Genomic DNA, 27159 nt, shown 5'->3' on the forward strand with positions numbered 1-27159 from the left:
CCCCGCCCGCAGCCGCGGTCTAGTCGCGACGATGACTTATTCTGCCCGTCGTGCGGCCGACGACGTCGCGAGGAGATCTCATGGATGATTGAGGACTTGGACGCCATCGAACCGGCACCGCTGGAGTCGCAAAGAACGCCGACAAAGATCTGTAGCTGTGGCGAGCCCGACGCCCGTAGAGAACGCGCCAGTTTCCTGAGGGTACGCAGCACCGAAGTGACATGGAGTACCAGCAGCTTCTTGTCGCCCGACGAGGCGATCTGGGATCTGAGAAGGCGCACCAGCGAGGGTACGGAGTTCCGCTGGGAACTCCATACCTCGACCACAGACTTGGATCTCGCCAGAAAGACCAAGTGCAGCTGCCACAGTCTGATTCCGGGACAAAAGAAACCGGAAGGTGTACACCGCGGCGATCTCAGAAAGCATCACAGTGCAGAGACGGACAAGTGGTCGGTCAGGCCAGAAAATCTGCTGACACCGATGCACGACCTAAGGAAGCACAGCAGCGACGACACCAGATTCGCGAGGGAGGCCAGATGGTTACAGGTGCCGGATGTGATGCCGAATCCGAAGCCCAGATGTACCTGTCCCAAGGTGAAAACGCCACCACCCGCCTCACCAGTGGAAGTGAAACCGGAGCTGAAGGAACCGGAGAAGCCGATGACGAAGAAGGAGGAAAAAAAGTTGTACTACTCGAAGTCGCTGACGCCCGAGGAACCAGCCGTGTTATGGGAAAAGCCAGAGGTGAAGAGGCAAGCCAGCGAGGATCCGAGAGCCGCCAGAGGGAAGCCCAGGGATCGACCCAAGCTGGAGCGCTCCGCTCAAGTGAGAAGCGAAAGTTCGAGGAGATGGGGCTTCTCACAAAGGGACAAAGACAAGGACAAGGAAAAGGAGAAGGAAAAGGTTATTAGCCCGGTGGAGAGTAAGAAGCGAGAGAAGATACGAGCGAGATGGGCCATGAAGCCGCACGTCTCTCTACCCGCCGAGAAAAAGGCGCCGAAGTGGTACAGAAGCCAAGACGAGACGAAGAGCAAGAGTCTGCGCGAACGGCCCAAGTACAGCATACGCAGGAGCATGTCGCCGGAGCCGGATCCACGACAAGTGAGCAAGCTAGAGAACAGAATTGTGCGACGTCTGATTTCACCAGAGATCAGCATCACCAGCACCAAGTGGGCACCGTATGAGGACTCGTCGCCGTTACCGACGATCGGGATAAGAAAACGCGAAAAGCAGAAGCACATCAGTGATATCAAGTGGACGCCGTACGACGAATCACCAAGCGAAATCCCAGTCGAGGTAATCGATGACAAGAAATGGTCACCCTTCCACAATGTCACGCCTACTCACTGTCCGCCGCCGGAACCGGCGACACCCAGCAAAAGTGACGACGAGGAGTTCCGGTGGAAGATTCTCAATATGGTCGCGCCGTTCCCACTCTACCAAGGCGGTTGGAAAGACGAGTCGCCGGAGAAAACACCACCGAAAAAGGCGACGACGCCGGATGACCTATCGACGCCGATCTGGTCACCAAGGGAGCCTACCACGCCCACCGCTAAGCGGAAGAGTATCGTGCGGCCGGATTACTCGCCGGAATACTCACCGGCGGCACGCAGGTCCAGCAAGCCCAAGCTCATCCGGAAGGGTGCGATCAGGGTGAAAGCGCCCCTCCCCACCACCAGTCCTCTGGAGGACAGACTGCCCCAGGCCGGGCCGCCCCCGCCGACGGTAATAATACGTGCTGCTAGTGAGGAGACTAAACGACAGAGGCCCCAGCTGACCAGATCCAAGGCCCTGCTGGAGGTGCCGAAGCATATAGATGCAACGAAGAGATCGTTGAGCGAAGAAGGACCGCGCATGCATCCTCGCGAACGTCCCAAACCGCCTGGAAGAACTCGCAGCGAGGAAGTGTCCAAGTACGACGATCCTTGGTTGAGGGCGGAGTCTCCTGAGCTGCGTGAGTACGTTACGACGGTATAACGATCCCTTCCGTAAACCGTCGGTGTCGTTAGGTGTCATCGGCAGTGAACGTGGGCATTGGCTTCCTTAATTTATAATCGACCCGCTTATTACAAGCAGCTCAAAAAATAAATAATGCAGCAAGATATATAAATGGAGATCGTGTACAGGAATTATTATTTTCTAATATATCCATTACTACAATTTTATAAAGAGTTACTGAATAAAAGTACGAGGTCTCAGACTAAAATGATGTTAAAATTGGGGTTCAAACAGCTACTCGGAGAGAGAGGGCGTCCCGCGACAGACAGCGGCTCGGTTATCCTCGCAAGGGCCTCATGAAGAGATAATCTTCGAAACCACCTAAAAGACGAGACGGCAGGGCACAGCTAGTCGAGATGAAGATTAACGAGGTTCGAACGAGACGGGAAGGAAGATTCTAACACGATCGCATTCGTATGGGTGCCGAAAACTTCGTTGGCCTACACGAAGACTACAATGGAAAATACCAAAAAAAATAAAATAAAATAAAATATAGAAGAAAAGAAGAAAAACGAAATAACTTCGAATTCATTTTCGGCATTCGACGGTCGTTTCCACAGCGAGAGGCGAGTCGAAACGGGCGGAAGTCGAGGCGAGGGGTCAAGGACTGACTATTATTATTTAAATAGAGTAATATATACATGTGCGTTTCGCGTTGCGCTCGCAGGGAAAACACGGAGGTTACTTCTCCTCGGGGCGCGGCGCCTGTAATACTCTCAGCTCAAGACGAGATGTAGGGTTGCGCGCGACTGGGCGGACAATCCGGCAGGAAAATCCGCGAACTCTGTGCGAGGGCGAGCAGACGAAAGAGCCGGTTGCCACCCGGCGGGCGTATACGAGACGGTTCACCGTAGGGCGTTGATTGATAGTTCTGTACCGTAATTAGTAACGTAATGCTAAAAAAAAAAACGATTAAAGTATCGACTAGGGAATAAATAATGACATGAATCTCTGTAGTGTAAGCGTGACTAGTTGATTTCGCGGAGAGAGTCTTCTCCGCTACGGAGGATGAGAGATATACACAGGGTGCGTCCGACGTGGATCGAGGGATCCGCCTCGATCGCGGACGCCCGCGAATAAATAGCGTTTAAGCATCATTTGTATATGTACGTATACTCCGTACGTGTACACGTAATTATATAATATTTGTAACGTTCGCTTTTTTTTTGAGCGACAAGTGTGTAAGGAGGAGAGGAGGTAGAGAGGTAAATGGAAGAGGAGAAGAAAAAAAAGAAAAAAAATCACGGAGATGCGATTCGAGCGCATCGTGATCAAAGGATTGGCCTCGTTCCAGGGGCAACGCGGATCCCCGCGTGGATTCGCTCGATCGAGAACTGTCGGGGCTCGACGAGATACTACTCTTTGTTACTCGTTCATATCTGTTTTTAATTTTCTTTTTTTTTTTATACGTTATACACATATGTCGACGTGCGAGATCGTTGGATCGATAGCGCAGCCCCGCAATTTACAATCGCGCGAGGGCGTGCTTGGATCCAGATTCGCGACGATCGATTTCGTTCGTTGTTTCGGGCGACGTTTCTGGCGGTCGTAACGTAAAATAAAAAAAAAAGAAAAAACGTCGCCGGATACGTAGTCCCTCCCCCGGTGCCGGTGCGTGCAATATTAATTAAGGTCGAAACGACTCGAAACGTCGGTGGACAGTCGCGTGAATACGGGATAAGGGATGAGAGGAAAAAAAAACTCTAAATTCTTTGAAGTGGAATCTCACTCTAAGGAGTGAAAACGAGCGACTCAATTCAATCTTTAAGAGCGAGACTCACTCTTCGGGGTGAGATTTACTGTGAACACTTTAGAGAGTAAGGAGGACTCGTACTAGCAAACGTCCAAAGGACGTTCTAGATGTTCAGAAGACGTTCCAAAGTCTTAAGGGTATATTGTCGGAACGTTCCTCGGGATAAGGTGTGCTATGTAGGGAGAAAACCGACAGGGTGTGTCCGTGGGGGGACGATCGGCTGCGCGTAACTCGATCGTTTCTCCCTTCGTCCTTATATGTATAGTTCGTTTTCGATTGAACAAACGCCGTGTCTCGTTGCCGCTTGTGTTACCACTCGCCGCGCGCTACTCGCTTCAGTTTTGCGTTCGCGCATGAAGGACGTTTCGTTGCGTCCCGCCTTCGACGCGGGACGGTTTTCGCGCAAGTTTCTTTCCCCCGCACCCTCCCTTGCGCCTCCCGTGATCTTTTCTATATCGTGCGCGTGTGTCTCGTGAACGATACGGCTCAGTGTTCTGCGCGACTGATATTAACTGTGTATAGCATAGGGGATTTCTCACTTATAGATACCGTCATCCATGAGCAGATACCGTTAACGGAGAGGCCACCCCCCCATCCCTCCGCGCACATTAGGGGCGCGTTAGTTGCACCCGAGTGCGCTCGAGCGACGACGCTGATTAGACGCCAGCCCCTTATTTTCCTCCATTGGCGAACACGTCCGATCTCGTGTCGCGCGCGAACGGCCGCCGTCGTTTAGCGCATAATTTTTTTTAGGATAGCTCCGTGTATAATTGGCGCCGCGTGAACGGTCACCCGGTAATTTCGCGGTACCTTTTTGTCTAAGTACCTTAATGCCGTTTTCTCTCTCTCTCTCTCTCTCTCTCTCTCTCTCTCGATGCACCCTCTCGATGCACGCTTCCCTTTCGTTCCCTTCTGGTCTCGTCGATCGTCCGTAATTGTTCTCGGGAACGCGATCGATGAGCGATTAGTGATATTACGACTTAGCGATACGATAGAAGTTAATTCGAGTAGCAAAGTATCCGTGGCGAGCAGGGGTCGTTACGTTCGTTTACTCTTGCACTCCGTTCGCATCTCGCCTTCTGAGCGTCACGAGATCGAGCGTAACCGTCAGCGGTTGGATGCATTCCGTGCGTTTCCTTCCAAAGGTGAGACCTTGAAACGAAGGGATGTTTAATGGGCTTTCTATAATAAGCTCTTACTTAAGCTTCAAGTCTTAAACCGTAAGAAATATTGACCAGTCGTAATCAATTATTCTTCTCACATTCGACTGTGATTGGTTAGTTTCTTACAGATTAAGACTTAAAGGATTTGTTATTGTAAGTCCATAAGATGAAAACAGCGAGGATCATTGCCGACAGTTACTCCATAGGATTAAGACTTAAAGTTTAGGATTTGTTATTGTAAGTCCATAAGATGAAAACAGCGAGGATCATTGCCGACAGTTACTCCATAATTATAGAAATCCAATTTAGTGTCTATACTGGTCAATTTAATACTGGAAATGACTTATTTTGAGGAACAGTGCTTTTAGTTCTCAATATAAGTAATTAATCACTATTTCCAATATTAAATTTTCATTTTAGAAAATTGAACAAAAATCCTTTCAAATTGTAACGATGATAATCCGAGGCGATTACTCGTATATTTTCTAGTAACTCACCTCAAAACGGGGAAAACGCGCGGAATCGCGTCAGGGGAGGAAAAGGGAGGCATTCGAACGAACGCGCCGGTCATTCCGCGAATCCTCGCGGGGATTCCCTGATCCACGACGGACAGGACGCGGTTTCATTTCCGACCGCGCTTCCGTCGACGACGATTCGTAAAAAAATAAAAAATAAAAACGATCTACAGAAACCCGTTGTCGCGCTCACGGTCGTCGCATCCCCGAATTCGCGGAGCGCGAAAGGTCAAATGTTCGGGTGAAATCACACGGTGCGGAATAGAAAATGCGTCATAGAAGTTATTTCAAATAGCGCTAATTGGTAGCTTCGATGACGCATTCTCTATTCCGCGGCCCTTTTCCGCACCGTGCGATTTCACCCTTAACGTCGTCGAAGGAGGCCGGGGAACGTCGCGTCGCGCGATCGCGCCGCGTGGTCGCCGCTTGTATTGTACACGTACATACGTACACGCATTATACGCTACATAGCGTTTCGTTTCTCCACGAATTACACACGTATACATATAAAAAATATATATATATATAAAATATAAATATATATAAATATATATATAGTTTTCTCCCCTCTCGTAGTGCGTACACATAGCAGTTTATTACGGCGTTATTACGTACTGTACGATATTATACATAGCATAAAAAAAAAGAAACGAGACTACGTCGCGTACTCGCTATCAACCGAAGGGACGCCTATACCGCCATTCGCGCGCACGGCTGTCAGCGGATGGACCGTGTATGCGTATATATATGTTTGTGTGTGTGTGTGTGTGTGTACATATACATACATATATTCGTACTTATATATATATATGTGTGTGTGTGTGTGTATGTGTATGTAATATGTACGACACGGACTCGCGTTCGTTCGAATAATAAAGCAGAATGAATAAGGCACGTGTGTGCACTGAGAGGACGCTATTACAGTATAAAAACAAACTTGTATCCGTGCTGCCATTAGCGTTAAAGAAGGCGGAGGTGCAGTGAGGTGTGAGGACAAGCCAAAGTATATAGTTAATGAAAATACACACGAATTTATGTCCACGAGAAGACGTACATACTTATACGTATGAAGAGTGTGAGAGAGTGAGAGAGAGAGAGAGAGAGAGAGAGAGAGAGAGAGAGAGGAGTGAGAGGAAATGAGAGAAAGAGAGAGAAAATGACAATGTATACAAGTGCATGCATACTCGAATACGTACGCTTAGTTGCGTAAATCCGTGTATACATAAAGAAAATGTGGCGAACGAGAGGAAAGATTTCGCAAATGCCTCTTCTTTTGCTTTCTACTTCGACAAGTAAGTATAGCAAAGGAGGATAATAAAGGATTAGATTTGGCAAATCGTTTTTTTTTTTCGCTTTGAAAGCTGTTTTTCAAAGGAATTTCTCGATCCTTCGAAGGTCCGTTACGACAGAATTATACGAATGGATTCGGCGAGACGAGAACTCGTTGTCGAAACTCGCGAATTAAATTGAAACGAACAAATGGTTCACCACACGGTACTTTACGCTCGTTTGTATTTTCCTTGAGCTTACATATACGGAGTTTCGCGATTAAGTATGCAATTGACAATTGACAGGCATCTCAATCCCTCCCAGGGTGAATTCGTTTCGCGGCGCATGTAAGAATAAGTTTAGAGATCTTCATGTTGAATAATTAGCAGTCTCATCCTATGTATCGTATAATCGAGAGATCAAGCGGCCGTGAGCAGTACGTATTTAGCGGTAAAAGACACAAGAAAAAAAAAACTATATATGACGGATAAGCGGAACCTGGGAATTATTAACGGTATTCGTAGCGTGTGTACTGTATTTCGGGTGTGATCGATATGTTGTCTGAGTTCCCGAACTATATTGTTACGTTTGCGCCTATTAGTATCATTCCTCTTCACACGAATGACATTATTATTATTATTATTATTATATTTATTACGATTATTATAAGTAATGCTCTCTAACGCGATATTACATTGTGATAACGTGAAACTTGTTTCTAGTCCGGTTCTAGCTCTTCTAATCTCGTTATAATTATTCTATCAATACTCAGTCCAATTCCCCTGGCCCTTCTCCCCTCTCCTTCCCTCCCCCTTGTCATCGACCGTAATGATTTGTCAAACGATACGACGCGTCGCGAGATGCGTAGATCTCGCGTATAGAAAGGTGCATCCTCTGTGCAACAAATACAGTATACAATCCGTAAATATGAGGTCAATGTTGATTTGTTTAAATAAATGTAAGTTTGAAAACCCATCGTGGTATTTTATTCACGCGAACCACGGAATGGTCGTTTACGTCTCGCATCCAATTCACGTATTAATCGATCTGCTCTTTATAAGTAATCATATATATCTCTATAATTTTCTCTAAACTTGAATAATACTCAAAATATACATACCATATATTTGCATAATTTGCATTATATTTAGAAAAAACGAATTTAATAAATTTAAACTTTTTTATTAAATTGTTGATTGTGTGAACAACTACAGGGATACGATATAATTAAACTTGATAATAATACATTCTAACTTGGAGTATTTATCTAATCGATTGCCGCAATTAAAAATTACTAGTAAAAATAAAATATTCTTTTATGCTCAGAACAGTGAAAGGAAAGCTCTCTTTACAATCGGGTTCGAAATATAAATGCGAATTTATGCCTAAAAATCGAATTTACGAATGATTAGGGCCACTTGATGCTACAAATGCTTCGAAGCATTTATTTTAACTGATCAATTAGTAAAATTCTTTCTTCCTATTGATCAATCAAAAGCTTCAAGGCATTTGAAGCGTTAAATGGATCGCACTCTAAATATATGGAGAATAGAAACCAGTAGAATATAGATCGTATAAATGTATAATTTGTCTGCTATCTTTAGCATTTTCTCTTGGCTACACTATTATCTACTATAGTGCGACACTCAGACAGTATACCGTGTTTCCGTGGCTACGGAGTTGTAGTGCAAATTTTATGCACAAAGTGAGATTTTGCTGTTTCACTGTTTCAAAGGGATGGTGTACAGCCGGTGTGACATTTAAAATTTGAAAATGGAAATCAAGCGGGAACAGGGTTTTAGCGCAATAACGATGTAGTATACACCATGGTGTGTACCACTTTAGTGAGTGTAGCACTTACACTCAACTGGTGCTGTGCGATGCTACACCCAGTGTATCCCAAGAAAAAACGCCTTTTTTTGTATGTTTCCAATCGATTTTTGTATCTTGTACGATCTGCTCCTTGACGGATAATAATGAACTGCGTACGATCGATAAAGTAAGTCGCTGTAGTCGATAAAACAGTTTGCTGATTAAACATATATTTATCGTCGATAAAAACGATTTCTTTTTCGCAATCGATAACTTTCATTGTTTACAATTTCAACGGCGACATGTCAAAATGGCCGATCTCAATAAGGAGCTGAACGAATATCTCCTCAGTAGCAAAAATGAAAAACAATATAAAATCGCCATTCCATCGGTAGCGATATCGAAAGCGAACTTTGGCAAATGGTTCGGAAAAAGTACCGACGAGATGGAGGAGAACGCAGGATGGGTCCAAAAATCGCAGAGAGAATGTTGTCCTGCTATGGTACGGCATTGTCTCATAACCTTAATGACTTGACGAATGTTTGCACTGGTGTTGACTAAAAATGTTAAAAATTCTGATTAACTCAAAAAATATTAATGCAAAGCAGTAATGTTAAACTTAAACACTAAAAATTTAAGACGTCTCTAAATTCATTTAATCAAACGATTAATCTGTCAAATAAATATCTGTAGTATTTTGTAAATGTAAAACTCGATTTTTTGTTATTACAAACGTGGGACAAAAATTACATTAAGGTCGATAAATTATATAGTTGAAATCAATGCTCAGATAAATTCTACTGATTGAATTAATCTCTGATTAATTTGAATTTAGTCGAAGTTAACTTTATTTGTGATATATGTAATATCGTATCTTTTTCACGTTTCTGTAGTTTGAAATATTTTTGTATTTCTGTAGGGAAACTGAAATCAAATTCAATCAACTTTTGTTTATGTAAATTTGTTAAAAACTATCCATTGTTATCAATAAAAAATCTGTTATAAATATATTTAAAAGTATAAATAGGTAAATATAAATTAAGTAGATTAGAAAATTAACTTTATGCTATAATTCTTGTTGAATAAAATATATATCAATGACTTTGAATATTGGACTTTTATATAAAAGATTCATTTTTTTACTTTGATAGACGAGAACACAAAGACTCATATCCTTCGCCGTGTGTTTTCTTCTGGGATTGTTATGCTTTTGTCTATCAGCGATTTATATTCCCGTATTATTACTTAAAGCAAGAAAATTTGCTCTACTTTATTCCTTAGGAAGTCTCTTCTTTCTAATGAGGTACATATATAAATATTTAAAAAGTAATACAAGATATATCTATGAATATATATATATGAGAAGAATATCATATTTCTAATAACAGATTTCTTCCAGCTTTTGTTTTTTGTGGGGATCAAGTTATATGAAATCATTATTCTTTGCTGAGAAGAAGTACTTTACCATATTGTACTTTACAACATTAACAGGCACACTTTACTTTGCTCTGCATTTGCAATCGACTCCTTTGACAGTATTATGTGCTATCTTGCAGTTGATAGCCACATTATCCTTTTTAATAAGTCATATACCAGGAGGTACAACTGGCCTTATGTTCTTTACCAGAATGTTTAGATCGTCTGTAAAATCAAGTTTACCTGTGTGAGAGATGATATTACTATGCTTAGGATATATTTTACTGTTTTATAATAATAAAAAGAAAAACATCTCCATCTTTTGCAAATTTTTCTTAAAGCATCATATAAAGTTTATATTAAAAAAAATATGGATATTAAATGAATTATCATTTATCTAATATCTAGTTATTAAAATTAATACAGGAAAAACTAACTTGAATACATCCAACACACAATTTATATACAATACTCTAATATTGTATTATGTATAATTTATATGCGTAAAAATGGGGGGTTACTATATTTTTATTACAATTTGTTATTAGCAAAAATTTTTTAACTGAGTATTGTATTACTTATATTAGTAAATACAATTCTATTTATTAGTATAAATAAATTGATAATGAAAAAGGTAGGGTTAATTCTTGTATATAATGTGATACTTTAAAATATATTTTTATTACTATACAAATTTTTTGTTCTATTTTTCTTTTTATACAGAATTTATTTTTGACACTCAATTAGAGAGTTAACAACTAAATTCCAATGTTTGAAGCTAAAACACATTTCAATTTCAAATGTTGAAATTTATTTATTAACTAGTTGAGTATCAAATACAATGTTTATTGACAATTTTCTAACATCAAATAAGACAAAAATGATTACACTTGATCACCTTAGACGATTGGAAAACGAATTGTAATTGTTATTTGGATTTTCAAGGCGATGCAAATTCTTTATTTCCAATATTACGTTATATCTTAGGATTTAATTTATATTTTTGATTCTTGTATTCATCACAGTAGAATATTTTTCCATTCAAAATTCCTGTATCGCATGCAGAATAATACTAAGAATTGTACTCGGATCTTTTGTTCTTGCTGAACAATTATTCTAATACTAAATTGTCAAGTGCTGCTATCCTTTTTTCTTAGCAAATTTAGTTGCTTTTTTTCGTTTCTTACTTCCTTGTGTACATTTTATTTTTAATGATAAATAATCAGGTTCATTTCTGAGTCTTTTTAATATATTTTTTGTTTGTTTCGTTGAATCTACCTTATATTTTAGATTATTCTCATCTGTATTTTTAGATTTTAGTGTACGTTTCTTTTCCTTGCCGATATTTACATATCTCTCATTCTTCGATGTACTTGCACAATTTTTCTCGATGACAAAATCAAGATCACTGCTTAAAGGAATAAAATCATCTGATTTTTTAGAGATTTGAGAACTTAATATGTTTGTTTGTTTCGTTGAATCTACTTTATTTTTTATTAATTTCAATTCATTAAAAGACTGATTCTCTTCTGTATTTCCGGATGTTAATAAATATTTTTCTTCCTTGCCGATATTAACATATTTCTCATTCTTCGATATAATTGTACAATTTTTATCATTGACAGTATCAAAATCACTGTCTGAAGGAATAAAGTTATCTGATAGTGTTTGAGAGACTTGAGAAATTTTGTTGATTGTTGGTGGTACGAAAACTCTTTCGTCTCGTGAAGATCTGTATTTATATACATCTGCAAATACTGCAACAGATTTTTTTGGCTTAGAAATATTTGGCTTTGTATCAGAATCCTTTTCTGTGATCCTCTCTGCTTTACACATTGCACTTTTATCAGGTACTTCATCTGGTTTATAACATTGAAGCAAGCATTCTGGTAATTCAAAGTCTTTAAAAGCCTCTGCTATCGATTTGTATATTGGATAGCAAACATTATTTGGACATTGCATTACCTCTTGCTGTAAGAAATAATAAATCTCTAAAAAAAAATATCTACAAAAATATGTTTAAAATGATAAAATATTAATATGTTACCTTTAAAGCAAGAACTCTTGAGGGAAATCCCTTTTCTTTTGTGACTGTTCTCAACATGGGCAGCATTAGAATAGGTATTTTTTTGTTTACTGCCATAGAAATAATATGTTTTATTAGTATAAGAGGGTCAGTATTAGCATCTAATAAGATGCTACATACATTATTCTTTTCTAAGGCTCGAGTAACTTCATTATTACCCATAACCATGAATTTCCTAAAATTTATAAATCAGATAAAATAGCTAAATTTTAAACTATTTACAACTATATAATGCAAAGGATACTTACAATATATCTGGTTTTGGAGGTGTCTCTTCTAACATTTTTTTCCTAGCTAATGCACGATCTTTTTTTGTTAGGTTTTTAAGCATATCCTTAGGGATTTTACAATTAGATTTCTTTATTGATGGTAATATCCTATAAAACATTTCCACAATGATTATAAATGATTTTTTAAGATTATTTATGTTTTAAATCACATACTTACGTATTTAAGTTTGTCATCAACTCCGGATATTGATCTACATTGATAATTGGCCTAAGAAAACATTTCGCAAAAATAAGTACAAACTGCAATCATCTTTAGTAAAATGTTAGCTTCAATAATGTTTATAAACAAATATTCGTCTTTAATAAAATGTTTAATACTGTTACATTAAATTATTAAAACAAATGGAAAATGCTCCAAAATTAACATCATGTATCTAAAATACCAGAAATTCTTAGTAGGTTGTGCCAAAATATTCCGCAAACCCCTGATAGGCCCTGTTTTAGCTGATAAGCTGTGCCTCTGCTGCTTTTTTGTTAATACAGGTGTAGTCATGTTTATGTGATACTTGTTAACATTCCTCAAAAAAATACAGGGTTTATTTCCACCGGTTGATCGCCTTTAGTCTTCTCTTGAGGTTATAAATGCTTCATTATTCAAATTCTAATATATTTTTACTTCCTAATCTTTTTTATCTTATATACCTTCTTTTAAAAAGTTTAAAAGTCAATTAGTTTTATCGAATTTTGCTGAAATTTTTGCAATACTTGTCTGAAGCACATTCACTTTGCACCTCATTCGTGGTGCAGTCGGTGCAGATACATAACATACAGACTCTACTATAATTTTGTCTCGTAAAAGAAATTTTGTTTGATACTTTTTTTACTTATTTTCTACGAAAGTAAAAAAAGCTGTTAAAGAACCAGATTTTGTAATTGACCTTTAAAACCGATTTACTTAAAACAATAAATAAAATTATCTGCAATCTCCAGCTACGCTATGGTGTAGATCGAGAGAGAGAAGTGAGAGGGAACGATTTCATTTGCTATTATAAAAGTGTTTCTGCAAGTGCAGTGATACCTCGAAAATAGCAGAAAATAGTCGAGAATAATCTTAATATCACTTGATTTGTAATAAATGTAATGTGAGAGTTTGGTTGAACCTCTTTCAAGGAATACAAAAGATTGGAGAAACAAATTCAATTCGTTTACGAAACAAGATATTTGGAACGTTACTTTCAAGATAGGTTAAGACGATAATTTTTAAATAGTAATTAATGTACCTACATGTAAGTTGTTTGATATAAGATAGATAATATGTAAAATATGTATTTTTGGGAATTAGTTTAGTTATCTTACCTCCAATATTGATAAAATTAGGTATTTTTTAATAATAGCTGTACTTCTTTAAATTATGTATATCTTTTATATTTATTTCTTTAATAATAAATGAATGTTTGTATATCAATAATGTTTCATGTTATATATAATCTTCAATATTTTGCTTTCAGATAAAATTTTGTCATGCATATACTGTTATAAATTTTTGTGGCGATAATTACAGATTACAATATGAGTAAAAACGTAGATGTTTTATCAGAAGAGATTGATGAATTGATGTTACGTAAATTAGAATTGATAGAAGAAAAAGTTCATGGAAATATTCAAATGGAAACATTGCTGAAGGATGGCCACATTGAGTTGGCAAAAGCAAAATATATTCGTGGAAAAGAAAATATCAGTATGTTACAAGTTCCAAATAACAAAGATACAGTAACATCCTTGTTTGATTTGGAAACTAAAACAATAAATGAAGATAATGATACTGAACCATGTTTTGACATCAGTTTTAAAAAATTAAGCGATGACGCAGATGGACCAAAAGATCCTATAAAATGGTTTGGTGTATTGGTTCCACAAAACTTGAAAAACAGTCAGAAGCGTTTTCAGGAATCCATCTATCTTGCTGCAAAGATAGCAAATACACAGGCAGAGCTTATTTCTGTACTCTCCAAGCTTAAAACATTATGTATTGAAAAAGATAGTTTATGCTCTCCAAATGGTATTAAAACTTGAGCGATAAAAAGAGAAATTTTTATAATTTCTAAAAACCTTTGTTTATTCCCTCTGTTTTTCTATTATATATCTAATTAAAGTTTAATATCTATAGAAGTAATGAATGCCAAATTGGATTCATGATAATAATGAAAATGCTTAATTTTTTAAATCAAAGCCTTTAACCCCGGATCTACAATAGATTTTTAAGCTTTAAGCCATAAGAAATGGACGAATCACAATCAATTATTCTCCTCACATTTGACTGTAGTTGGTCAATTTCTTACGGCTTAAGGCTTAAAACACCTATTGTAGATCCGGACTAAACGATCTAGCTAAATCTTAATGCTAGATCAGAGCATTAAGATTTAGCTAGACCATTTAAAAGCTTTGATTTCTATAGTTTGTGTTATCACACGCACATATATGGTCCTATAATATATTGTATTGTTAATTTTTTAGATATATGTATATGTTAGATATTAAAATTGCACACACCAGTTGTAAAATATCTATTCTAATGTATATAAATATATGTAAAATTGACTAGATTTAATATATATCGAATTTTATATATAATTGTACATATTTTTTATTTTCTTTCCTCATGTACACACAACGCTATCATATTCACGTTCTAAGAATCACATAATTATTAAAAAATGTTTAGATATTTATCAGAAGAATAATAAAAATATACCGAATTTCATTATATTAATACAATTATAAGCGCGTACATTTAAATCTCTTAATCAGATATAAAAAAATCTGAATTTATTTATAAATCAAGTAAAAAATGTATAATTTATTAAAATATATATATCAATTAATTAGAAATTAGAATTCAATCAAGATAAAATTTGCTAAAATCAGATTTATCTAAATGATCAAATTATAATCAATATAATCTACAATCAGAACAAAAAAATTATAATTATTTGATCGATTAAAAAAATTAAGATCTTAAGGGTTGGCAGCATCATGGTGGAAATAATTCGCGTTTTCTCCGGTAGAGGTCGTCTCTATCAACTTAACGGTTAGAAAAGGGGCGATTTTCAAAACTCCAAGCTCCGACGGGCGACGCGTACCATGTTATCTGTATGGCTCCAACCGCTCGAACGTTTCATTGAACCTATTGAACTGTTTGTGTGTACTATCAGGGAGAGCTAATTACTATTGATCACTACGGATTGCTGAGTGTTACAGGCCGGTAACATGTCAGCAGAGTGATAGTTCACAGAAGAAGCAATAAAAAAGTATTAGAATGATGTCGTTGTCACTTTTAGCAACTTATGACGAGTTGGTGAGATGTACAAACGTCTTGATAAATGGGGCCTGCGAAGAAGGTTCGTTAATGATCATATATGATCGATATTATTGCAACTGTTTATTTTCTTCCGATAACCTTAGTCGATTTTTCTAAAATTATAAAATTTGTTTGCTACACTGTGAACTGCACTAAAACTTTCCTTCTCGTTTTAGTTGAATTTTAAACCTGTATATCTATTTCACTTTAAAAACAGTGTACATAATTCAGCTATAAAAGTAAATCTATTATAGATACATTATAGATATAAATATGTTGTTTTTCAATATTGCTCTGTACAGAATTCCTGCGATTCGCTTTAAATCAAGAGGAGATGAGACAAAAATGGCTGGCATCAGTACAAGAATGCCAACGACTTCATTCAGCTTTGGATAAGGCTCATGCTGAAATTGCAGGTCTTGAGAGAAAATTGCGTCATGCAAGAAGGAACTTGGAAGAAGAGAATCGTAAACGTCGTGACATCGAAGATCATAGAGATTATTTAGTAACTGATATTTCTTTTATTTTTAAGAATAGTTTAACTTTTTTAAATCAACTATTCATATTTACATCTTTTCCAGAAAGAACAAATTGATACAGCCAGAGATTTACTGTTTAATGATAGAGGGAAAAATCTAAATCATGAAACTAGAGAGAAATTACAATTTCTTAATAACACTTCAATGAATCAACGTCAAAGTAACACACATATTCAAGACGTACCGATTGACAAGTAAATATAAGCATCTTAATTTATACTTAAAGACTGATAATTACATTGGATTGTATGACAATGTTATATTATATTCATATTATTTTAGGCTTAATCCAATAGCAGAATTGAATTCCACTGGCTCATTATTGAGTGACCTTAATTGTTTATCAAGATCAGATGATGACTTTGAGACCAGTGCTATTTTACAAAGTCAGAAAAGGCGAGAATGGAAAGAGCATCGCCCTAGTGGCGAATATTCCAAGAAACCTCATCGCAATACATTGCACAAAGCTACAGAATTGAATTCTTCTGATAAAATAGTAGCGACTACTACTGTAGTTATGCCAAAGGATGGTACAATTACTGCATCATCCACGATCGAGGCTATACCCGGTGATGAAAACGCCGATCCCCAGGTTCTTCTGCATAATTCACGCAAACGACGTAAGAGTAGTACAGAACACAACAAATCAAAATTATCGCATTTAGATGTAAACAAAATGCCAAACAAAATGCCAATTGATACAGCGGTACGTTACTAAATCATATAATTTAATTACTTTACATTTAAAATGTATGTCCATAATTAATACAAGGAACGATTTTTTTTTATTTTTAGCCATCAGCACCAAAAGCTGATATCCTTACGTCAACTTCAGACTCGGAGGATGTTTACAAACCAAGCCCAAATATTGGTGGCTATACCATGAATTTAAAAATGTCTAGAAGTCATCATTTTGTAGCAAAAACTATACTTAGACCGGAAATCTGTACACATTGTGGGAAAAAGTAATGTTATTCAACTACTACATGAACATATTAAAAAGCTTGTAATTAATTTCATAAGATTTACTATGGATAAGAAAAAAAATCTTAATGTCTTTTTATTTATTAATAGAATTCGATTTGGAAATACGCTGCAGAAATGTAGAGATTGTAGAGCTACAGCTCATACCGAGTGTAAAAGTTTAGTACCACTACCATGTGTTCCAACAGGAAATACACCTACGTTACGTGGTATACCTGTGAGTATCGTTATTATAATTTCTACGTCAAAACATTTTAGCGTCAATATATCTTCACTAAATGCCATTTTTATGTATAGGGCACTATAGCTGATTACACACCTATAACACCACCCATGGTACCTTCCATAGTAGTTCACTGCATTAACGAAGTTGAATTACGCGGAATGAACGAGCAAGGATTATACAGAGTGAACGGATCAAAGGTAGATGTCAAATGTCTCCTGGAGAAGTTTTTGAAAGGCAAAGGTGCCCCAAATCTTTCTAACATCGATATTACGACCATCTGTTCTACCTTAAAAGATTTTCTTAGGTACGTCACCCGAAATATATTCTATACATAAAGGGGATGCAATATATGCATATATATTTGAATTCATATTTTATAGAAATTTACGTGAACCGCTGATCACTGTCGGTTTGTTGGGAGACTTTATACGTGCGACACAAAAGACGGATAAACAGGATGCTGACGCTGCTCTTTATCAAGCAATATCAGAACTGCCACAACCGAATCGAGATACTTTAGCCTTTTTGATATTACATTTACAGAGAGTATCGAGTAGTGCTGAATGCAAGATGCCTATTAGTAATCTCGCCAAGGTCTTTGGACCAACTTTAGTCGGTTACATTTCCAAGGAACCATCTATCAGTGATATTCAGCATCAAGTTGCGGTAGGAAAAATTTCTAAATGCGCCATTATGACTGATACGGGAAAAGTAACGTAATATATTTCACGTTCTAGATAGTAGAGAGTTTACTTCAAATTCCATCCGATTATTGGGCAACTTACGTGAACCCTACAAACTCGAATTATACTTCTACTCCAAAACCGGGAGAATTGAAACATACGCCATCCACAGAATCACTTCTTAAGCGTAGTATCTCCCGCGGTTTCTTCACTCCTGTCGCTTCTAGGTGAATATTGCACATATAATAATTGCGTCTTACCTATATATTTTCCTTATTTTATATTTCACTTGTATTTACAGCCGCACTTTTATGAGGAGAAATAAGAAATACTTTGCTACACCGCCATCTAGAATAGGATACTAATATATAAGCAAGTTTATACATTTGTTACATTATAACAATTTATACACAGAATTGTTTGGCCTAATATTTAACATGCTTATATGTATTCTTTTGTAAATATACTAAAATAAATGCAATAAACATCCTGATTTATATTTATCTCTTATATATATAAAGTAAATCAACAATCTAATTTAATTTATTAAATTACAATACTTTCCCTCTTTTAATAAGGAGTACTTATTAATTTATTTTTTTTAATATGTGAATTTAATATGTATATGTCCAATCTCAATATCTCATAAAACTTTTCTAACATGTGTAATAATTATCTCAAGTTTTTATTTTATTACTGATATTTATTTTATTACTAATATTTAAATAAAATATTAAAATCAACACAAAATCTAATTAATAGTTCAAATAAGTAGTTAATATTGTTGTTCAACTTATTCAGAACTAACATCTATGTATGTATACGTTCACTGTGCTATAATGTTAGTGAGCAGCTACAGAACGGCAGAAGCCGCATTATTTGAGGTTGGAATCGATGGTGTAAACTTAAATTGCGAATATTACTGATTGTATGAATTTACATTCACATATTTGTATGTAGAGATTTTATAACGAAATTTGATTTCTCTGAAGTTCAAAGATAATTCATTATTTTTAAAATTACAAATATATAGCAAAATGAGCGTGCGTTCTTTATTAAGGTTAAGCTCCACCGTCAGAAACGTTAATTTTGATAAATGCAGATTTTACTGCAGCAGAAATGTATTGAAGCTTCACGAAAGGGGCATGTACGAGGATATATTTCCCGATACTAGTACGTAAGTATACTGAATTATTTTTTGTGTTACTTAATGTTATAAAAATTTTTATAATGCGTTACACGTCTCTTAATATTAATATCAATTTACATATCTTATACATTTTTTTAATAGAAATGAAATAGTAAATTTACTGAACAAATCATCCCAATGTGTTTATGCTGGCTTTGATCCAACAGCAGATAGTTTACATATCGGCAATCTACTCATCCTGATGAATCTTTTACATTGGCAAAGAGCAGGACATCAAGTTATAGCTCTAGTTGGTGGAGCTACTGGTTTAATAGGTGATCCTAGTCATAGAAAATCTGAACGTATTGAAATAGAAAGATATGTAATTGAAGAGAACATCAAATCTATTACGAAGAACATAGAGACCATATTTAATAATCATAGATACTACTTTTGGAAAAACAAGGAAACGGCACTGAAGCCTCTAATTATAGTAAACAATTTGGATTGGTATACAAATGCAAATGTCATTGAATTTATCAACAGTATTGGAAAGTATTTTCGGATGGGCACAATGCTGGGTAGGTCTTCTGTCCAGGCAAGATTAAATTCTGAGACAGGGATGAGTTTCGGTGAATTCACGTATCAAGTATTCCAAGCATATGATTGGCTTCAATTGATGAAAAATTACAAGTGTCACTTCCAAATTGGTGGTAGTGATCAGATGGGTAATATTATGTCTGGATACGATCTGATCACGAAAAGTATGCGAAAAGAAGTTTACGGTATAACGTTGCCGCTCATAACAGCTGAAGGTGGAAAGAAATTTGGGAAGTCTCTTTTGAATGCGGTGTGGTTGTCTCCAACAAAATCCTCAAGCTTCCAACTGTATCAATATTTCATCAGAGCTAAAGATTCTGACGTTGAAAAATTCTTAAAACTGTTCACATTTATACCGTTGAATACAATTACTGAAATTGTCAAGAATCATATGAAAGATCCAGAACAGAGAAGAGCACAGAAATTATTAGCGGAGCAAGTTACACTTTTAGTACATGGAGGTAATTTTTATAAAAAATTATGTCATTGTTATTATTTATTACGTATTATAATTTTTTACAGAGGATGGACTATTGGCTGCAAAGCGTGCATCTGCAGCATTGTATGATAAATCAATTGAATCATTTATAAGATTAAATGCATCGGAACTAATAGATGTGTTTGAAGGCGCAACTATAGTAGATGTCTTATCTGAGCCAGGAATTACTGTATATGAACTAGTAAAAAAGGTAAAATGCTTTAAAAGTGATCATGATGCTGAACGAATCATAACAGCAGGTGGATTTTATGTAAATTATCAAAAAATTACTAATTTAAATGAGGTAATTGTACCTGGCATTCATATACTAAGCAATAATGTATCATTGTTGAGAGTTGGTAAAAAGACGTATCATATAGTTCGATGGCAATAAGATCATATAAAAACATATGTACAGATGTATAATAAACAATATTTTAATACTCTAAAAATTCATGTAATGATTATAAACGCAACAGTTTCCTCTTTTAATACACATAAATATTGTTATGGAAAACTTTTATTAGATAATTTACAATAAACTATAGATGTATATACAATATAAATATGTTTATATTTCTCGCTTTGTTCATACATACAAAATGTATTTACATTTTGTGATTTTCCTAATTATTATATATATCCCACATAGATATATAACCGTCTTTGCCAGTCGCTGCCATTAAACATTTAGTATCGTAAGCCTCGACTTTACATTGTGAATAAACAATGTCATATACACTTGCTCTGTGTTCTTTTAATATTGCAAGTGGCCGTAATTTCTTCCAAGAGAACAACATCATACGACCGTCCCAACATCCAGCAGTGACAATTTTTTTATCTGGTCTTATAGAAAGAACGGATATACCATTAACATGCTCCAAGGGTCTCGTACATTTGTGGGATAAAGTATGATTCGGCAACATCTCGAAAATCTAAAAATTTATAAATATAATTTACCAACACCAGAATCGTATATCTTTTTAGACAGAGTTATGAAAATCAATTTTTGTAGTGTACCTCCAATTTCTCTGACGCACTGCCAAGGATGCCTTGCATCAAAGAAGCGTCAAAATCGAAAGTCATTGGATATTGTTCCACAGTAAGAGAACTAAGAACATCATTCTTTCTCATATCCCATAACAATAGTTGCCCACCCTCGTAAGCAACTAGAACGAAACCATTCACATCCATCAATGATTTCATCGCCATTACAGTACCTAATTTATTACTATAGGGCAGTTTGGATGGATCTAATATCGACTCTACTTTGAATGTTTTTAATGATAATGTCCCTACTATAGAACAGTCAAGTGGAATCAGCACTGCATCGTTCTCAGGTAATAATTGAGATCTGTGATACAAAATATTCATGTTAATTTTAACAGACTTATTTATTAATATACTTATAACAGATTTATTTGTTAACGTACCTGCAAAAACTGCAATATTCATAATTGATGCTTTTGTCTATTATCCAATTTGATTCATTCATTTTGTACACATCAATTATTCCATGTCTTCGTTGCACTATTAAGTCAGTCTTATTAGTTATATGTAAATTAAAACATGGACTACATCCATCTGATAATTGATATTTTATCCTGTTTGTCTACAATATAATAAAAAGAATTTAATTCTTTTTAACAAATTTCAATGTTCTTTTCTGCATGTTTATGTTAAGAATAGAATATTTCCCTGTCATGTTGTATGAATTTTTATTAAATAACCCTCTGAGCTGATACCAAAATCTATAACATAGTTATACTGATACTAGGTGTGTCAGATCCCTTTAATGTATGTCGATTAAAAGACACTAATTAATTTCGAAGAACCAAAATAATTCCTATAAAAAAAGAATGAATACTAAATTTATTTTAATCTAAATTTGCAGATGTAACATAAACAAACTTGAATTGACAGCTCCGAAGGATTAAATCTAATTATTTAAAATATTACAATTTTAAAAAAACAAGTATTTACCTTTAAATCCCAAATGTGTACTGTGCCTTTTCCATCACCAGCATAGAGGTGCTCGACATTAGAGTTAATCGAAAACAATAAACTGTGCACATTTTCATCCATGTCGCCACGCAATAGAAATTTTGGATCTGGAGGTCTCGACATCGTTGTAATCTTGTATTTTTTATTAAAATATCACGTACAAAATCCAAGAGAGTCTACAATATATTAGACAAATCAAGATAATGCATCTATACGCAATATATCTATATAGGTTATCTCATCATTGTCTGATGACAAAAAGTTTTTCAATCCGCTCTTGAATCATCACACGAAAATATAAAATAAAATCGACTCTTTCTCCGCGTTATTCTTTGTTTTCTTCCGCTGCAATCCACTAATTACTTACTGTATTTGAATTTCAGAATACTTGTCAGGGCGCTGTAAACAATGTAAACAGCTGTATGTAGTGTATGTAGCTGTAGAGAGTGTAGAGGTGTAGACTGGTGTAGAGTCGCCACTTGAAACTGTCAAAGTGATAAAAAAGACAATTTGTGAGTCAACAAAATAGAAAAAGCATCTTCTTTGATTAAAAAAATGACTTTGTGAAAACGACAAGAATGTTTTACTAAACACAAAATTGCTTTCTGTAACATCACTATTCAACAGCGACGAAATGCAGGATCTGTATTTTTTTAGTGCTGCAACATCGGCGATTATTATTTTACTTGTCGCATTTATTGTGATTGTGTTTAATAGGTAAATAACATGTTTGTCAATAATATATATGAATCACATACGTGAAATTATTCTATTAATTTTTTCACAGCATTCTGTGGGTGTTCATCGTGGTTAGTATTTACGTGATTGCCAGTTTTTATGCTGTTCAGTTAGTACAATGTGTTGACAGTTTACTGACGAGGTACAATATTATAAATGAACAACGCGTTCACGGTTTGCTGACGAGATTCAATATTATAAGTGACAAGTTTATTACAAGATATGAAATTAAGGATTCATGCAGCGTCTGTAGCAAGAATACTTGCAAAAGGCATAAATTGTTGCCGCATTCGACCAAAGTCAAAGTACCAAAAGACTTTGATCATGCATTGGAGCAAGTAATTAATAATTATACATTTATGCATAATTTACTGTCACTATTCTGTATTTGTTGACACAAGGTATATAAATCTGTTGTCTTGTAGCTTCTAGAAGAATTACTCCAAATGTATGTCTGTACTTGGTACTCGGATATTTCAGCTAATGAAGCTTTCATACAACAACTACGTTTAGCTATAACAACAGCAGCAAAGAATATTACCATTCGATTATTACGTGCAGACACAGCAACCCTCGCCTTTGATGGCCTGATTCCTTTGGCCATACAACATGCTCAAGATTGGAAGGCATTACTTAAAATGCCCATATCTGAAGTTGAAATGCCCCAAGATTACATCGGGAGTTGTTTGAGCTCTAAAATTCATCCAGCTGCTTATTCAAGAGAAGCTGAGTTGAATTATTTACGGGGTCTAGTTACCGCATTGTTACCACATTTATTACCTGCCATACATGTCTCAACAAATAACAAAGTAATGTTCTTTCAAAATTTAATCTAGCTTTTATTATGTAGCATATATATTTATGAATTGAGAGATTAATTATGTAGACACAAGCAATTATGTAATAATTCATATGCTTCTTTTAATTTATATGTACTTTTAGGTAATACTTCGAGAAATTTTGGCAAATTGGGTGCTATTGCCAGCAATTGATGCACTGGCAGATCCAGAAAATATAAATATGCTAGTGACATTATCCACTCACCGTGAGACTACTTTATCTAACGCTGCAGAGACTATTACTGTACCAATACTTCAATCCTGGTTGACACTTCCAGCAATGCATTCACATATTACACACAGTTGCTTCAAACCATCTTTAAATGAAATTTTAAATGATCCTGAACTGTTATATATGTTTATGCAACACATCAAAGAATCAGGACCCATGAATCTTCTTCAATTTTGTTTAGATATTGGTATATATATTAAATTTTTGATATAATTTAATATAAAATTTTTTTATAATATATATAATTATAATTTATTTTATTTACTTTTAGATGATCTCAGCAAGCGTATGTTAAATCCAGAAATGTCGACTACTGCTGAAAAAAATTTATATATAGATGTTCGGAATATGCACACGGTATATCTTGATCCTGATGGTTCAGAATATTTATATTTACCATTACATATATCAAAAGGCATACGACAAAGTAATTTATAAATTTATAAATAAATAATTTCAGTTTCAAAAAAATATATATCTACATACGTATACATGTTTATTTCCAGTATTAGAAGGTGGGCCAGAAAAAATTCAAGAACTACGAACATCACGGCCCTTTTATCAAGCTCATCAAGAAGCACACGCACTCCTAGAAAGTACTTGTTTGCCATCATTCCATCATAGTTATCAAGTAAATGACATTTTATCTTTATTTTTTCTTCCCCTATTACATTCTATATTTAAAATTTTGAATACATTAAATATTAATCCTTAATATATTAAATCTTTAATAATGAAATTTTATATTCTAATAATAACTACTTATATACTGTATGTTTTAGTTATATAAACTCTTGTGCGGTCATTTGTCTGAACAAACAAAACCTACTACAGCAGCTAAGTAAGCTCCTAAAATGTACACACATCCATGTGTTTTTAAATTCTTTAGAAATGTTATTTTTTAACACTTTAATTTTGCTATTTTTATGATCACTTATTTTTTTATTGCATGTATAAGTTGTACAACCATACTTACTGCTATATTATAATTTATATGTATGAAATAGAGCAAATGGCAATTTCTTAAGAGTATTTTTCAATGAATATAAATAAAATAGACGCTATATTTTATAAATTTAGACATAATTTACATACGCTAGTTTTCAATAAAATTTTCATAATTATGATAATTGTATGAACACATATATTTGATTATAGTGCGAGAGGAGGTACATCTACTCCTCCTATGCGATTCAATAATCAAGTGGGCAAGGTCGATGGCATTTTACGTACGACTGCAATCGATGGTACTCCGTTTCAACTACAGGACGTCTATCCAGTTGAAGAAGTAGATTGCACAGCTCGAGCGTATAACGAAATCAAAGGCTTCGGCGATAAGAGTAATCGCGACTTAACAACGTGGCGAGTTGCTGTTCCTCACGTAGACGGTGGTGGCACGCAACCAGTATACATGATTGCCATTCATAGCGTTGCGGAGGCTAAATCGTGGACAGTTTTGCGGCAAGATCAAGATTTCTACACGTTGCGGACACGGCTTATTGAGTTTCACGGTGACAAGGAGTTGAATGACTCACCATTACCGTCGCGCAAAAACCCGCACTTGCCCCTCGCAACCCCTAATCGTCAACGTTACGAGGAGTTTCTACAGAAGTTGCTGTCCAAACCGATGTTAAGAAGTAGCGAGCTCCTTTATACTTTTCTTACGACGCCGAATTTGAAACCGTACTTCGCGAACTACAGCACGCCCGACATTGGCATCCTTTATCAGAACGTGGCTTATAAATTGCGGAAGGAGAAGGGACAGCACCTCGATAAATTCATGAGTACTTTCTTAGCGTCTACAAACACGAAGTACGAACACATGGATATGGGTGTCGAGCCATCGAGCGAGCATCTCGGTGAAATGGAGAATAAAGGAAGAAAGCTGCTAGATGATGTTTTCGGCAATAATCTGAATCTACCAGTTACTTTCCAAAATTTTCCGTGCAGTCTACCACAGCGTGATCACGTGAAAGGTGCAAGTTTATGCATTATAGAAGCTCGTAAGTTCAAAGTTATCTTATCTTTTATATTATATGCGTTCATGTTTGTCTATGACGATTGTTAAAAATAATGTTATTATATTACAGTCGATGGTCTACTAAGTTTACCTTCGATTATTTCACGACTCTTCTGGATGTTGGCCTTTTTATTCCGTAAAAAAATAGACCCTTATGTGAACGCAGTGTTCTATAACACTCTAGTTAAGCTTCTAAGTGGTGGCCGCGCTTCCATCGTTGTTAAGCTTCTACATGCGAAAATAGTGGGCAAGAATTATATGAGAGACTTTCCCTCGCAAGGAAAATGTCGAAATTACTACGAAACGGCGAAAGAGGGACTGCATTCCTTATGGTGGTTAATGATATTCCCCAAGCCTTGGAACAATCTGATGAATTCTCTCTTAGATCCTTTACAAAACGCACCATTCAATAAACATCTAGCGTATCTTTTACTAGATCACCTCCTAGTGAATCTTTTCCCAGAAGTGACTGCATAATGTCAGGATCGTTTTTTGACGACCATGAAAATAAATATTGTGTATATAATGTTAATTCTCTATAAAGCAATCATCGTACATACGTTTCTTTTTGTACATATAACATAATAACTTTGTAAATAAAAATTCTTATTGAGTTCTATCAAAAAGTATTACATATATAAAAACAAAAGCGATAATAAAATATTTTTGCACGCGATAAAAAAATAATGAGCGTAAAGTATGCATACTAAGTAAAATTCATTGTAATGAGAGAATCATATATTTGAATAGACCGCGTTCTCCATCAGGTGACACCTAATCGGTAAAAAGCATTGTATTCTGACAGATTGATAGACGATAAGATCATTCTCTTCTGTAAATTTGATCGCCTGTTAAAAATATAAATACGATGATTTTCTTTGACAATTTTTATTGAACAGTAGTAATACAAAAAGCTAGTAAATATCTTTAATTTATGAATTTTATGCTTATATATATTTATATTATATATATTTAATGGGTATAATATACATGGTACAAATATTTATGTAATTTACTTTTATCTATTAAAATTGTTTTGTAAATTCTTATAGTTTGTAGAAAAATTGATAATCTCGAAGTAATTCAA

General features: G+C 35.6%; 8 protein-coding genes across 9 annotated transcripts; 6 read left to right on the forward strand and 2 right to left on the reverse strand.

Annotated features, from left to right (window-relative positions):
• The first annotated feature begins 6 nt into the window (after positions 1–6).
• LOC108760030 (titin) lies at positions 7–3585 on the forward strand. The gene is made up of 2 exons (XM_018505805.1): positions 7–1954; positions 2233–3585. Exons 1-2 carry the CDS (start codon positions 85–87, stop codon positions 2304–2306), a joined length of 1944 nt encoding a protein of 647 aa, XP_018361307.1. The 5' UTR covers positions 7–84; the 3' UTR covers positions 2307–3585.
• Positions 3586–8791: 5206 nt separating this feature from the next.
• LOC108760036 (vesicle transport protein SFT2C) lies at positions 8792–10230 on the forward strand. The gene is made up of 3 exons (XM_018505813.1): positions 8792–9012; positions 9662–9813; positions 9910–10230. The coding sequence occupies exons 1-3, from the start codon at positions 8821–8823 to the stop codon at positions 10175–10177; spliced, it is 612 nt and encodes a 203-aa protein (XP_018361315.1). The 5' UTR covers positions 8792–8820; the 3' UTR covers positions 10178–10230.
• Positions 10231–10932: 702 nt separating this feature from the next.
• LOC108760035 (uncharacterized) lies at positions 10933–12952 on the reverse strand. The gene is made up of 5 exons (XM_018505812.1): positions 12686–12952; positions 12460–12510; positions 12261–12389; positions 11974–12187; positions 10933–11897 (listed from the first exon to the last, which is right to left on the reverse strand). The coding sequence occupies exons 1-5, from the start codon at positions 12793–12795 to the stop codon at positions 11067–11069; spliced, it is 1335 nt and encodes a 444-aa protein (XP_018361314.1). The 5' UTR covers positions 12796–12952; the 3' UTR covers positions 10933–11066.
• A 324-nt stretch (positions 12953–13276) lies between these two features.
• Positions 13277–14317, forward strand: LOC108760037 (coiled-coil domain-containing protein 115). Its single transcript, XM_018505814.1, has 2 exons — positions 13277–13486; positions 13751–14317. The coding sequence occupies exon 2, from the start codon at positions 13812–13814 to the stop codon at positions 14313–14315; it is 504 nt and encodes a 167-aa protein (XP_018361316.1). The 5' UTR covers positions 13277–13486; positions 13751–13811; the 3' UTR covers positions 14316–14317.
• A 1039-nt stretch (positions 14318–15356) lies between these two features.
• tum (Rac GTPase activating protein tumbleweed) lies at positions 15357–18503 on the forward strand. The gene is made up of 10 exons (XM_018505811.1): positions 15357–15640; positions 15903–16105; positions 16182–16333; positions 16422–16845; positions 16935–17104; positions 17214–17340; positions 17421–17653; positions 17730–18015; positions 18087–18259; positions 18334–18503. The coding sequence occupies exons 1-10, from the start codon at positions 15559–15561 to the stop codon at positions 18395–18397; spliced, it is 1914 nt and encodes a 637-aa protein (XP_018361313.1). The 5' UTR covers positions 15357–15558; the 3' UTR covers positions 18398–18503.
• A 391-nt stretch (positions 18504–18894) lies between these two features.
• TyrRS-m (Tyrosine--tRNA ligase, mitochondrial) lies at positions 18895–20636 on the forward strand. Its single transcript, XM_018505804.1, has 3 exons — positions 18895–19209; positions 19324–20222; positions 20284–20636. The coding sequence occupies exons 1-3, from the start codon at positions 19070–19072 to the stop codon at positions 20631–20633; spliced, it is 1389 nt and encodes a 462-aa protein (XP_018361306.1). The 5' UTR covers positions 18895–19069; the 3' UTR covers positions 20634–20636.
• Positions 20637–20824: 188 nt separating this feature from the next.
• LOC108760026 (guanine nucleotide-binding protein subunit beta-like protein 1) lies at positions 20825–22687 on the reverse strand. 2 transcript variants are annotated; one of them, XM_018505800.1, is made up of 5 exons: positions 22611–22687; positions 22223–22419; positions 21673–21851; positions 21260–21593; positions 20825–21174 (listed from the first exon to the last, which is right to left on the reverse strand). In XM_018505800.1, the coding sequence occupies exons 2-5, from the start codon at positions 22364–22366 to the stop codon at positions 20866–20868; spliced, it is 966 nt and encodes a 321-aa protein (XP_018361302.1). In that variant the 5' UTR covers positions 22367–22419; positions 22611–22687; the 3' UTR covers positions 20825–20865. The 2 variants fall into 2 exon arrangements, with proteins under 2 accessions (XP_018361302.1, XP_018361301.1); XM_018505799.1 differs by lacking the exon at positions 22611–22687 and having other exon boundaries at positions 22223–22596.
• A 24-nt stretch (positions 22688–22711) lies between these two features.
• LOC108760040 (sorting nexin-14) lies at positions 22712–26611 on the forward strand. Its single transcript, XM_018505819.1, has 9 exons — positions 22712–22960; positions 23031–23319; positions 23407–23790; positions 23924–24239; positions 24324–24479; positions 24559–24683; positions 24835–24893; positions 25211–26055; positions 26143–26611. Exons 1-9 carry the CDS (start codon positions 22878–22880, stop codon positions 26547–26549), a joined length of 2664 nt encoding a protein of 887 aa, XP_018361321.1. The 5' UTR covers positions 22712–22877; the 3' UTR covers positions 26550–26611.
• The last annotated feature ends 548 nt before the right edge of the window (positions 26612–27159 follow it).

This window comes from Trachymyrmex cornetzi, unplaced genomic scaffold (genome assembly GCF_001594075.2).
Source record: "Trachymyrmex cornetzi isolate Tcor2-1 unplaced genomic scaffold, Tcor1.1 scaffold212, whole genome shotgun sequence".
Taxonomy (NCBI): Eukaryota; Metazoa; Arthropoda; class Insecta; order Hymenoptera; family Formicidae; genus Trachymyrmex; species Trachymyrmex cornetzi.